This window comes from Terrapene carolina, unplaced genomic scaffold, assembly GCF_002925995.2.
Source record: "Terrapene carolina triunguis isolate 2854851 unplaced genomic scaffold, T_m_triunguis-2.0 Scaffold21, whole genome shotgun sequence".
Taxonomy (NCBI): Eukaryota; Metazoa; Chordata; order Testudines; family Emydidae; genus Terrapene; species Terrapene triunguis.
Genome location: NW_020664372.1, coordinates 36,561,334 through 36,576,061, shown reverse-complemented (window position 1 = coordinate 36,576,061; position 14,728 = coordinate 36,561,334). Strand labels below are relative to the sequence as shown.

The 14,728-nt window shown below is 44.6% G+C and overlaps 1 protein-coding gene across 5 annotated transcripts in view; it reads left to right on the top strand.

The window, feature by feature from the left end:
* LIMS1 (LIM zinc finger domain containing 1) overlaps positions 1-14,728 on the top strand; it is a 157,039-nt gene that overhangs the window by 119,011 nt on the left and 23,300 nt on the right. For all 5 annotated transcript variants that reach the window (XM_024224375.1, XM_024224373.1, XM_024224374.1 and 2 more), the window contains one exon: positions 7,523-7,589. In XM_024224375.1, the coding sequence (XP_024080143.1) occupies positions 7,559-7,589 (31 nt within the window). In that variant the 5' untranslated portion in view covers positions 7,523-7,558. The remainder of the gene's footprint in view (positions 1-7,522; positions 7,590-14,728) is intronic.

Genomic DNA, 14,728 nt, shown 5'->3' with positions numbered 1-14,728 from the left:
TTTTGCAGAGCTGTACTACAAGCTACATGATGGTGAACTCCGAGCCCACCTCCATTGATACTGCTTGTGAGTCACCTAGAATGGAATCGACATGAGCAAGCACTCGAAGAAGAAAAAATGGTTACCTACCTTTCGTAACTGTTCTTCGAGATGTGTTGCTTATGTCCATTCCATTACCCACCCTCCTGCCCCTCTCTCGGAGTTGTCAGCAAGAAGGAACTGAGAGGGTGTGGGCTGGCAGCACCTGATATACTGCGGCATGAGCGCGGCCCTATGGGATGGAATGGAGTTGAGCAACACATCTCGAAGAACAACAGTTACGAAAGGTAGGTAACTGTTTTTTCTAATTCTTTAATCATTCTCATAGCTCTTCTCTGACCCCTCTCAAATTTATCAACATCCTTCCTGAATTTTGGGTACCAGAACTGGACACAGTATTCCAGCAGTGGTTACACCAGTGCCAAATGAAGAAGTAAAATAACCTCTCTACTCCTACTTGAGACTTCTTTGTTTATGCCTCCCAGGATCACGTTAGCTGTTTTGGCCACAGCATCACACTGGGAGCTCGTGTTCAGCTCATTATCCACTATGACCCCCAAATCTTTTTCAGAGTCATTGCTTCCCAGGTTAGCGTCCCCCATTCTATAAGTATGGCCTACATTCTTTGTTCCGAGAAGTATACATTTACATTTGGACATATTAAAACACACATTGTTTGCTTGCACCCAGTTTAATTAGGCTGCAACTTTATTCACCTAAAATATCTGGGAGTATCTGTCAATAAATTGTACAGAGCAGGTTCATCATCCTTTTCTTACTCATTTCCACACAAGCCCAAACTTAGTTCCACCCATCCTGTTGCTGGGTCCCCCACCATCCTGAGCCATGCCTCAGTTTCCCCAAAGGAGGCCCCCGATTTTGGCTGCTATCTTGACCTCAGCAAGCCTAAAAGTATGCCTCACTTTCCCCATTTTGGTTACTAATTAATTACAGCTGGTGTATAGGCCACAAGTATTGTCAGTTTGTGCCTCAGTTTCCCCAGTTGCTGTTATGTGCAGAGGTGCTCACCATACCACATGCTGCCCCTCCACCCCCCACAGTGGATCTCTCTTGATGGCCTTTGGACCCTGTCCCTATTACTGTCTCTGAGTTGGCTCAACGGTGTTTGAGCTGTAACATTCTGCCTGCTAGGAAAATCCACACTCTGCAGGATGCTGCCTGTCCCCCATCCCACACCTCTACATTGCCTGCAGAGTGCTAGTGGGGTTGCTTGCCCACCCCTTAATGTTCGGATTCTAGGACCTGGGGAATCCCAGGAAAGAGATTCCAAACACTGGGAATGTCCCTGTACTTCCCCTATTCTCCTTCCTGCCCCACCAGCCACCCTGTCTTCACTGTCCTCCCCTCCTCCCCCCCGAAGAGGGGCTGCACAGCTCTGTGGCAGGAAAAGCACAGCCAGCCATTCATAGCTGTTCCCTGTAAAACGCCTTGCCTCTCCCAAGATGTTCTGCCACATCAAAGCAATGAAAGTGATTGGAGAAAGTGAAGGAATGGATTGTTCCTCCCTCATCTATCTCTTATCTGAATTACCCCATCTTTCAAAAAAATTCAGTTTGAGAAATGGGACATTTTATTTTTCTGAACTGGTTTGTCTCTCGCCTATGGTGATATTGCTGGGGGCTCTGCATTAGTTTTTGCTCATTTTCTGCATTGATGTTTAACTAAATGGGGAAACAGAGTTCAGGAGAGTGGAGTAAAGAGTCATTCAAAAAGTGGAAGCCAGATGAAATTACAAAGGATGAATTTAAAAAAACAACACAAGCATGTAGGGACAAAATTAGAAAGGCCAAGGCACAAAATGAGATTAAATTAGTGAGGGACAGAAAAGGTAAGGGGAACATTTTACAAATACATTATAATCAAGAGAAAGACCAAGGACTGAGTAGGCCCAGTACTCAATGAGGAGGGAAAGACCATAAAAGAAAACACAGCAATGGCCAAAGTGTTAAATGCCATTTTTCCCCTCCAGTTTTCACCAATAAGGTTAGGGGCGATCAGATGTCTAAGGTAGGCTATGTCTATACTGGCAATTGAACAACAAAACTTGTCTTTCAGAGGTGTTAAAGCCCACTCCCTCCCCCGCCACCCGACAGAAGTTTTGCTGCAACAAGTGCCAGCGTGAACAACGTGTTGTCAGCAGGAGCGCTCTCCTGCTGAGAATGCAAACGCTGCTCGTTGGGGGTAGAAGATTTTTGTCGTCAGGAGAGCTGACAAACAGCAGCTACACTGCACGATTTTTAGCGGCATGACTGTGGCAAGACAGCCATGTCACTAAAAGCTGTGTAGTGTAGACATAGCCTTAGTGAACATCAGGGTAAATAGGATAGGATCTGAGGCTAAAATAAGGAAACAACAAATTAAGAATTACTCGATCCTGGTCTACACTAGAAAATTAGGTCAGTGTAACTATGTCAGTCAGGGGTGTGAAAAATCCACATCTGAGCAGCATAGTTAAGCCGACCTAAGTCCCTGAATAGACAGCGCTAGGTTGATGGAAGAATTCTTCCTTCCTAGCTACTGCCTCTCAGGGGGGCGGATTACCTATGCTAACAGAACAATCCCTCCCATTGGTGTAGGTAGTTTCTGTGCTGAACACTACAGCATTTTAAGTGTAGACAAGCCCTTAGACAACTTAGATGTCTTCAAGTCAGCAGGGCCTAATGAAATACTTCCCAGAAAACTTACAGAACTGGATGAAGAGATCTCTGAGCCATTAGCGATTATCCTTGAGAATTTGTGAAGGATGGGAAAAATCCCAGAGGACTAGGGAAGGGCGAATATAGTACCTATCTATAAAAAGAAGAATAAGGACATCCCAGGGAATTACAGACCAGTCAGCTTAACTTTGGTACCTGGAAAGATAATGTAGCAAATAATCAATCAATCAGTTTGTAAGGAACTAGACGATAAGGTGATAAGTGACAGCCAACATGGATTTGTCAAGAATGAATCATGTCAAACCAACCTAATATGCTTCTTTGACAGGGTAACAAGCCTTGTGGATCGGGGGAGGCAGTAGAGGTGATAGATCTCAACTTTAGTAAGACTTTTGATACCGTCTCACATGACCTTCTCATAAGAAAATTAGGAATATATAGCCTAGACAAACCTATTGTGGGGTGGGTGCCCAACTAGTTGGAAAACCATCATCAGAGAGTAGTTATCAAAGGTTTACAGTCAAGCTGGAAGAGCATATCGAGTGGGATTCCTTAGGGATCTGTCCTGGATCTGGTTCTATTCAGTGTCTTCATAAGTGATTTGGATAATGGCCTAGAGAGTACACTTACAAAATTTGCGGACGATACCAAGCTGGGAGGGGTTGCAAGTGCTACCCCTATCCTCCAGAGCTTGGAGGAGAGGATTAGAATTCAAAATGATCTGGACAAACTGGAGAAATGATCTGAAATAAAAGGACAAATGTAAAGTACTCCACTTAAGAAGGAATAATCAACTGTACAACTACAAAATGGGAAATGACTGCCTAGATAAGAAATGGCTCTGGGGGTTATAATGGATTATAAACTAAATATGAATCAACAGTGCAATGCTGTTGCAAAAAAAGTGAACATCATTCTGGGATGTATTAGCAGGAATGTTGTAAGCATGACACAAGAAGTAATTCTTCCACTCTACTCAGCACTGATAAGGCCTCACCTGGAGTACTAGGTCCAGTTCTGGACTCCACACTTTAGAAAAGATGTGGACAAATTGAAGAAAGTTCAGAAGAAAGCAACAAAAAATGATTAAAGGTCTAGGAAAGATTGAAAGAAATGGGTTGGTTTAGAATGGAGAAGAGAAGACTGAGAGGGAACAGGATAACAGTCTTCAAGTATGTAAAAGGTTCTTATAAAGAGGAGGGTGATAAATTGTTCTCCTTATCTGCTGAGGACAGGACAAGTATTAATGGGCTTAAATTGCAGCAAGGGAAATTTAGGTTTGATATTAGGAAAAACTTCCTAACTGTCAGGGTAGTTAAGTAGTGGAGCAAATTACCAAGGGGGGTTGTGGAATCTTCATCATTGGAGGTTTTTAAGAACAGGTTAGACAAACACCTACCAGGTGTCCAGATGATATTTAGTCCTGTCTCAGTGCAGGGGACTGGACTAGATGGTCTATTGAGGTCCCTTCTAGACCTACATTTTTTGATTATGAATGAGAGTTCTCGTGGAATGTCTCCAATCACTAACAGTTGAGAAGTCTCCCACCTCTGCCTCTCTTGGCCTCAAAGACTGCAGTTTTCTCAACTTGTCACCAGGATGCTTATCAATACATTTATATGCTCAGGAGATAGATTCTTAGGCACTGCGTGTACTGATATAGCTATGCCTGGGCAAACCTCCAGTGTAGGTGGATGCATTTCCCTGGTGTGTGTGGGGCTTGTGTGGGTGCAGCTCACCCTGGCTTGAATCCAGGATGAGACACACTGGTGCACACCCTGTACTACACCAATGTAGCACTCTTACAACTGGATATTTACACCGGTGTTGCAGTATTGGTTAGCGCTACCAATGCAAAAAATCCTGTACAAAAAAGGCCTTCCAGAGCATTTTCCCCAGGTTTATTCACATTTTCTGTAAGATTACAGCAACTCCTGCAAAGTACAGGAGCAAAGATTCTTACCCAATCTAGATTCCAAGAATACATCATCTGGGGTGGGGGTGGGCGTGGCTGGGCTCTGAGGGGTTAGGGGGTGTGAGTGTCTGGCTTCGGGGGGGGCATGGGGGGGGTCTGGGGGGGGGGGGTGTGAGTCCGGGACTTCCGGGGGGGGGGGGGGGGGGGGGGGGGGGGAGAGAAACAAGAACTGGGTTGTTATAGGGGTTTCTTTAGCTCTCCACTCCTGGGGGAATTTTTGTGTGTGTCTATATTGTTACAGACATACTTGCTGACAAGTATTTTGAAATAAATTACCAAAATAATTGAAACTGGTGTGATTATATAGTGTTGTTTTGACAAATACAATTTGTAGAATTTTTAATTTTTTGGCACAGAATTCCCCCAGGAGTACTTGATACACTTGTTTTCCATTATGTTTGGCCTCATCAGCTTAGCAGTTTTCCTGATCTAACTAATCTGAATAAAAATTAGTCCAAATGGAAACCCCAGATCCAGACATTTTTTGCTTTGGATTCAGATCTACACTTTGCAGTTCCAGTGCACCTCCAGTTTTATACCATAATCTGACAACAGTATGTTCTGTATACACACTGCAAGGAGTTTTATAGCATGTATCAATGCATAGCCATGTACTAATAACATCATAACAATCAACCTATACTAAGAGTTTTGGTGCCAATATAACCAAAGGACAATGAAACATAACCCTAAAACACTGATATCCATCTGCAGAATTGAGAGTGGTAGCCGTGTTAGTCTGTATCAGCAAAAACAACGAGGAGTACTTGTGGCACCTTAGAGACTAACAAATTTATTTGGGCGTAAGCTTTCGTGGGCTAAAACCCACTTCATCAGATGCATAAAGTGAAAAATACAGAAGCAGGTATAAATACATGAAAGGATGGGGGTTGCTTTACCAAGTGTGAGGTCAGTCTAATGAGATAAATCAATTAACAGCAGGATACCAAGGGAGGAAAAATAACTTTTGAAGTGGTAAGAGAGAGGCCCATTACAGACAGTTGACAAGAAGATGTGAGTAGGGAGAAATTAGTATTGGGAAAATTAAGTTTAGGTTTTCTAATGACCCAACCACTCCCAGTCTTTATTCAGTAAGTTCAAGTGAACATGAACACACATGCTTAGTGATGCCTGTCATGTCAGTCATTACTCTTCCCTTTAGTGTGGTAACACTATAATCAGAAAAACTATTTTGTCACATGGCTCCTTTTCATGTCTGCTCCTGTAGGACATGGGGCTAGTACAGATGGTGCGGAGTTGTGGGGAAAGGACATAGGGAAGTTCTGTCCCCCTGCAGAAGAAGTAGAGAAAAATCCCTCGTAGGTGCTCAAGGAGGAGGACCTGCATTTTAAGAAGATTATGAGTGTTGCTTGGATAACAATTCATGATTTTGCTAAATCAGGCACAAGCATTGGAGAGTTTTGCTTCTGAGGTGTGGGTTTTTGTTTTTTTTTAATATTTAGCAGCCTATGGCAGAGCCAGAGGATGCTGCTGCAATTAACATTACAAACTTTATTATTATTTATATTAGAGTAGTACCTGGAGGCCTCTCTCAGTATGGGTGGTGTTTAGCAGAAACAGTCTTAAGGAGAGGGTCCTTGAAGGAAGACTTTTTACTGTATATCTTTTTAGTAAGTTGTTAAAGACCTGGAGATTTGCAACTAGTTAGTGATTATTTTGAGATAAGATTTTCTACCTGGAAACTTTTGATTCTTGGAACTCCTGTATATGTCTTAAAAATGTGTATTGTGGGATTAGTTACCAGGGATTGAGGGTTTTTGCTGCTAGGTAAACAGTAGAATCAGCCACAGGGTACCGCAGAAGTGAGCTAAAAATAGATTAAAACAAACAATATGCCTGCTTGACACAATCAAAAGAGAAGGAAAACCTGTTCAGCCTACATAGATTTGCGTGCAGTGGCACTGATCCCCAAACAGAGTTAACATGTATAGATAGAGCTCCATTGTATCACTCAATAACACAAAACAGGAAGCGTTCAGATTTCATACTCTCATATGTTCATGTCCAAATCCTTTCCAACTCTTATATGTAATCTGTTTTATAGCATTATGCTGTATGTCATTACAGAGTGTCTGGCACATTTGATTTGTGCTAACATCAGACAGATTGGACGACTCACTGTAGAACACTGGCTCTTCATTCCTAGTGACCCCAGTGAAGTTCAGCATGAGAACTAAGCTTGGGATCTCATGTTGATAGCGGAGAGCAATCTGCATCATAAAATCGCCACCCTGCTAGACAGTTCAGTGTGACTCACCCTGCTGTGTAATGATTCATAAAGATAAAAATTCTCTGATCCTTAGAGCGGGAGACTACTCTTTCAAACACCAGTGACCTTTTATTTCCTTGTATTTTCCCACCACCACATATATACAGCTTTATACAGTTCGCTATCAGGCAGGTAGCCCCTTGGGGAACAGCTTGCTCTTACAGCTAGCTGGGAGCAACAGGCCCTCACTTTCCTCTTCCTCCCCTCCTACTTCCTTCCTGCTAGCTTTATAGGCCTTCCCCCATCAAGCTCACAGGTGTCTCTCCTTTAGGGCTTTAATCAGCCACAGCCTGTCAGCTCCAATCTCTTCCCCTTACTAGGAGCTGAGCTAGCAAGCTCAGAGCTAACAGGGGCTGAGTCGGTGCCTTTTGGCCAGCACCCTGTTACAGTAAGGTCTCATCTTTGTTATAGCCGAGTCATCTTTTACAATTTAATTGCATCTGGGAATAATACAGTATTGTGATGGTATGTATATTATTGTTGTGAAATGTGAAGTACACTTTTTATTCCTCTAACTTCCAGTTTGTTTCACATTTATAGTTCGAAGGAAGGAAGTATTGTGAACATGATTTTCAGATGCTTTTTGCCCCTTGCTGTCATCAGTGTGGTAAGTTTTATAGCAGGGGTAGTATTTCATACTGATCATCCAGTGTAAATTCAACATATAACCTTGTAAAGAATGTAATTCTTGTGAACATTCCCTGTGATGGTAGGTATGCAGCCTCATGCAATTGGGCACATGATAATCCAGAGTGAAATAGACTTCACAACATTTTGGAAATAACCAAAGGATTTATTCAAATAAAGAGAAGCAGGCAGTAGGGCTTAAAAGATGGATGAATTAATTCAGAATGATTAGTGATTTAGCATTTGATTCAGTTAACACTTTAAGGCCTTCATGAGCTTTTGATATGATGTAACAAAAAAAGAAAAAGGTTCTCGTGCAGCTAAAACTCTCAGACAAGCTCCCATCAGCTCCTGTTTCAATTACTGTAACCACTTCATAATTTGTCTCCTCAAGACCTACTCCAGTCTGTACAAAGTAAGATAATCTTCCTTGCCCATCTCATGAAAACACTGGCTCCCCCTTCTCTACTGCATCAAATTCAACCCTTTTAAGCTTCAAGCCACTTCTAAGGCCTTATGTAGCACTGACTCACCCAGTGCATTTGTTTCATCTCCATTTCAATGAAAATACCCTTTGTGATGGGTTGGACCCCTGGGATATCACCTGGTGTGTTGGGGCATCACTGAGTCAGACTATTCTGCCAGCCTGAGTCCCCTTTACCTGGCCTTGCTGGGCTAGGCTCCCCAGCCTTTTCCAGCCAAGCCCACAGGCAGGGCCACACCCAGCTGCACAGAGAGCCAGAGATCCGTTCTGGGAAGGCTCAGCTTAGGGGACTTGCCACAGCACCCAGATGTCCACCCCGCCCCCCTTGGAGTACAAACCCAAAATTATATGAAATTCGCCTCTTTTCTCAATGTGGAGGAGGGTGTACACAACTTCTCGCCCCCTCCCACCCCCCAGTTAGAAATCATATAAACTGGGTTATATTATAAACCAGAAATAAATTTATTAACTATAACAGGTATATTTTAAGTAGTTAAGGAGGTAGCAGACAGAACAGGGCAGATTACTAAGAAAATGAAACAGCACGCAAACTAAGCTTAATACATGAAAGAAACTGGTTACATGTAACTTGTCACCCTAAATGTGGTTCTAATAATCTTCTTCACAGACCAGAAGCCCTTCCAGCCTGGGTTCTTCCCCCCAATTCAGTCTTAGTTGTTCTCAGCAGTCATCTTGGGTGGGGTAGCAGGGGAGAACTGAGGACCCAGATTACCTCACTCCCTACCCTTAAATAGGATTTGCATAAGGTGGGAGTCCTTTGTTTCCTAGTTTGACCCCCTCTTCCTTTAGAGTGGAAAGTGACAAAGAAGTCCCAGGTAATGTTTTAGTATCAGGTGACAAGAGTGCCTGATTCTGTGGGGCCCTTATAGCCATTCTTCGCAGGCTGACCCACACGTTCACAGGAAGACTATGCTATTTTACTGTCCATTGTTCTTGTTGATGGGCCATCCGTCCTGTCTGGCTTTTCCATTGTTGTACCTGAAGGGTTGGCAGTGGGCGTCACCCAATGTAGCATAGTTGAAATACAAATACATAGTCAATATTCCTAATTTCAGATACAGAAATGATACAGGCATATAAATAGGATAATCACATTCAGTAAATATAACCTTTCCAATTATATCTCACGAGCCATCTTGCATAAAGTATATCTCAGTTATGTCATATTCATAGCATAAGCATATTTTCATAAAGAATATGGAATGACACGTCACACCCTTATTGCCTGCTCCTCCCATAATCATTTCTCAGCTTTCTTCAACACTGTCCTGTGCATGGAATGCCTTTCCTGAGCTGGTCTGAAAAGTCACTCCCCTCCCCTCATTTAAATCTCTCCTGAAGTCCCATTGTTTCCTTGACATCCACAGGAAGCTATTTATTTCACTTATTTATCTTGTGTGAACTGCTTATTTGTATGAAGGGAAGAGGTTGAATGCTGGCAAAGAGGGGCTTATGGACACTAGATCTAAAGCTAGGGATTACTGTGGGCAGGGTGGGTTGAATGGTGGAGGGACGATGCGGGAAGGAGTTTAGTGTGTATAACTCAAACAAAAACACAAACATATGACTAACTAGACGGATGATGGAGTTCAGTGTTTCTGTAGGCCAAGCACATTGCACAGATGAGGGGCTCAATGCATTCCTCCATTCTCCCCACAAGTGCCTGGTGTGCCGTTCCCCTGCCCTAATTCTGCTGCCTTCTTGGTCATCTCTCCCCTTGACAAATCTCTCTGCCTGCAATATCAAATGGATACCGTTTAGATGAACTAAAACACTTGTGACTAGGCAAAGGTAAATGATCTTGCCTGAGCTAGGCACAGTGTGGACGGAGCCACAGTGCAACTCTTGAAACTCACTCCTACTCACCCAGTATAGCTACTGATCTGAAGGAGCCCCCACTCTTCCGGTCCTAAACCTTCATGCCCCCAGCAGTCTAGCAAAGCACCTCAGTCCTGACCAACAGTTCCATTTGCTGATTCATTTCACCAATGGAATTGAAGCAGGGCTTAAATTCCCTCCCAGTATTTCCTGGAGCCTTGAACTTCAGCCCCCCGGGAGGCACTGGGGCATGGGGCTTCTGCCCCGCAGGGCGCACCGGGGCTTCTGCAGGTTTTAAAATATTTACTGGAGCTCCACTCTGGATGGCTCCGGCTGAATTTAAGCCCCGGATTGAAGTATGAAAATGCAATGGACAGAGCGAGTAATGACTGGCTGAGTTACCTCTAATCTCACAATGCTTCTCTGCCTGGAGCACTGTATGGGCATTGTGTGCAACTCAGCTTCTTCTTCGAGTGCTGGTCCCTGTCTGTATTCCACTGTGGGTTTGCATGCACTCCATGCATCCAGAGCCAGAGAATTGTGAAAGCAGCATCTGTTGGTCCACTCATGCATCCTGGCTCACCTTGTGCCTCCCACTTAGGAAATAAAGGGTGGAGCTGACCAATTGACTCTCCAGTTCCTTCTCACTGCCGCTTGGTCCAGATTGGAACCGCCAGTATCCGAAGCATTAGCTTCTTTATCTGTGAAAATATATTTAGATATCTGTAAACAGCTTTTTTGTATTCTAGTTTTTATCTAGTTTTAGGGTTTTATAGTTAGTCTTCCCTGACCTGGGGAGCATGCCCCCATGCCAATACCCCATTTGGGTACTGGACTATGCCCAGGACTTTGGGCTTCAAAATTTCTGCTTCCTGCCTGTAATCCTTTTCAGTCAGTGATGACCACCAACAGTGCTTATACTGCTTCAGGGAAGCCCCCATCACAGTAAGGTGCAGTATCTGCAGTTTGTTCCCCAGCCGTACGCAGGAAGCATCTAATAGAAAAGGCCACAAAGCTGCAATTGGACCCAGGCCAGGAACCCCTCCCTGTACATTGAACTGATATAGCAAGGAGCACACCCCCTGCCATGCGGTCCAACTCAGGAGCAAAGAAGTTTACCCCCACAAATCCCTTGTCAGGATCTTGTCAGGGAAGAAGGGAGCATAAGCATGAGTCTGAGTCTTCCTCCAAATCCACTTCGAAAAAGTTGAATTCAGTCCTGCCTAAACTGACCACTAGCTCAGCCCAAGAGAACTTAGTATGTCCTAAGTCTCAGAGGCATACTCCAGTACCTCCCAAGCACAAATCCCGGGATCTGCCAGCACTGACAAATACGAGTTGCCAAGAGCATCAGTTACTCATGGTACCATCTCTGCCTTCAGTGGCTTTGGCACAGACTGTCTCTATTGCAGCTCTCGGGGTTTGGGTGGACAGGACACCTCTCTCTCCAGGAAGAACCAAGATCTACACTTCTGAGGACAGCTTCGCTCACCCAGACCCGGAGTCTCTCACTCCATCGGCTCCCCCTGTTTTGAGAAAGGTTATAACTCCACCAGGGGAGTTGGCTTTGGTAGGAATCTGTCTCCTATTCCATCTTCAGGCTGTGATTTCCCTCCAGTGGCACTGTTGGTACCACCGTTGGAACTGGAATTGGCTTTCTTCTCATCGGGAGATTCTGAATCACACTGAACCATTATGCCTTCTTCCTCCAAGACACATCTTCCCAGTCAGAAGACTTTCCCCAGCTTGGGACCAACCTCTGCCTCCTCATCCGCCTCAGAACTGTTGGTACCCCATGCGATGGGGACCACCTCAACCCCCGTTCAATCCATCCTATTGGCCATACTCTGGGCCATGGGATCAGTACCATCTTGTAGTTGGCCCAGTCTGCTAGGGAGTCACCCCTTTCCTCCCCTTTGAGGAGACAACAGGAGCTGTCCTCAGATCCTGCTGCGGAAGAGTATGCTCCGGATCCGGTGGTTCCGGTGGATCTGATAAGATTGGTGTTTTTATTGCCAGATGAGGTGCTGACTCTGATGTCTCCATCCTGCCCCACCCTGCTCCCCAAAGACTATAAGCTGTTCCAGGAACTCCTTTGCAGAATTGCACGGGAGCTGAAGATTCCTCTTGAGGAGGCTCAGGATCTTCAACACAAGCTCCTGGACATCCTTCAGTCCTCCAGCTCCAGTAGAATAGTGCTCTTGGTTAACAAAGCCTGGAGCCAGCTAGAGTAGTCTGGCATACCCAAGCTACCTGCACCCCTACCCCTAAGAGGGCAGAGAAATGGTACTATGTCTCAGCCAAAGGTGCGAAATTTCTGTTCTCTCACCCTGCTCCCAATTCTGTAGTGGTCCAAGCCACTGCAGAGAAATGTAGGCTGCAACACCCCAGATCGACCCTGACTTAAAAGGACAACAAGTGTTTCAACTTATTGGGAAGGATGATCTTTTCTTCTTCTAGTCTCCAGTTCAGGATAGCCAACTACCAACCACTACTGGCTAAGTACATCTTCCTGAACTATTCAAAATTTGCAGACTTTGACAGTCTCCCACAGCAGGACATAGCTCATTTCCAGGCTCTTAAATGGTTGCCATGACCACTCTCCAATCAGCAGTAGATAGACCTGATACATCTTCCAGGGCAATGGCTACTGTCATTGTGATGCACAGGGAGTCATGGTTCCATACTTTAGCGCATCCCAGGGAAGTCCAGTACACCACAGAGGATCTTCCCTTCAGTGAGACTCATCTGTTTAATCAGAAGATGGATGAGTCCTTACACACTTTAAAGGACTCCAGGGGCATCCTCTGCTCCCTAGGAATATATGCACATACCCTGAAGAGAAAATTTCACCTTCAATAATACAAGTTTAGATGGATGGCTCAACAGTTCTTCCACCTGAGACCTTATGAGCAACCCCTAAGAGCAGACAGTTCAAAGGACCTGCTTCATCTTTCTGCAGCAGATTCCTCATTCCAATCCCAGCCCTCGTTGAAACATTATTTTAGATGGGAGCTGTAAACCACTGAGTCCAACATGTCCTGACTGCCAACACACTCTTTCGGGGGGGTCATCTAGTACTCCTTTTCAACACTTGGAGTGCAATAACAATGAACAAATGGGTGCTCAGCATTATCCATTCTGGCTATATAATAGAGTTTGTGCCCTCCTCCAAAACCCCCTTTCCCTCCTCCCTCTCGGAGACCACTTTCACGAGAACATTCTCAAACAAGAGGTGGAATCTCTCTTACAGCGAAGAGCAATAAAGCAGGTTCCTCTTCAGTACCAAATAAGGAGTTTTTACTTGACATATTTCCCAGTTTCCAGAAAGAAAGGCAGTTGGAGACCTATTCTCGGTCACCGCCATCTCAACTGCTTTATTTGCATGGTCATGTTGGCATTTATAGTTCAATCTCTGGAAAAAGACAAGTGGTTTACAGCTCTTGACATGAAGGATGCCTACTCTCACATGGACAGCCACCCCACTCGCCAGTGCTTTCTCAGATTCATAGTCACCTCCACTCACTTTCATTACAGAGTACTCCCTTTTAGCATTGCTACCTTCCCCAGGGTCTTTACCGAGGTGTTCTCTGTCATAGCAGATGCCGTGATTTCACCATCTTCCCCTACCTCAATGAGTGGCTCCTTGTCACCAGGTCACGCCAAGAGGCCCAGACGTCTACTGAGACAGTTGCTACAACTCCTCTCCTCTCTGGGGGTTAGCATAAATGCCGAAAAATTCGTTCTCACCCCTAAACTTTGGATTTCATCAGGGCATCCTTAAGTTCAATCATGCAAGGGCTTACTTTCCGAGAGACAGGTTTCAGGCTATGAATGTTATCATGGATCAGTTCATAACCAACCCAGGGTGCCTGTCAAGATCTGTCTTTCTCTCCTAGGTCATATGGCCTCATGCACATGTCTCGCCTTTTGCAAGACTCCATCTTATTGCCCACAAGCGTGGCTTCTGACTTTGTACTTACCAAACATATGGCACATGAGCACCATAGTGACTATTATCACCAAAGTGATATTGTTCCTGTCATGGTAGATCTGGTGCATCGGCAGTCAGATTACCCTGTCAGCAGTCTAACTCTGAAGGAATCGAATGTGTGTCTCAGCAAACACTTTGCAAGTCGATCACAAGTGGGAGCTACACAACTCTGTAATGAACAATATTTTCGTTCTGTGGGGGGACCTCCACCAGGGACTTATTTACCTCCCCAACAAAGAGGAAGTGCTACATATACTGCTCCAAAGGAGCCTTTGGTCACCACTCACAGGGCAATGCTCTACTCCTTCCATGGTCAGACTATCTGAACTATGCCTCCCATGAATTATTATTCTCATTGCCCCCAACTGCCCAGAATTTTTGATTCCCGAACCTCCTACGCATGTTGTTTTTGGGTACTGATCATTATTCCTGTGTTTCCCAATCTTCTGACTCAGATGAATGGCAAAATCAGGCATCCCAACCCACATCTGCTTCCTCCCAGAGTTTGGTTTGTGGATGGGCATTGTCTTTAGAGCAATCATGTTTTGAAGCTGTACGGAATCTCCTTTCTAATAGTAGGAAGGATTCCACTAGAAAATATTACCTAACCAAGTGGAAGCATTTCGCTATCTAGGCGTATCAAAGATGTATTTCTCTGGAACCCACAGATATTCCTCTCGTTATGGACTATTTTCTTTCCCTGCAGACAGCAAGATTGTCAGTTCCTCACGGGTCCACTTGGCAACCATCTGCCTTCACGGGCTACTCAATCTTTGCACACTCTCCAACTAGCAGATTCTGG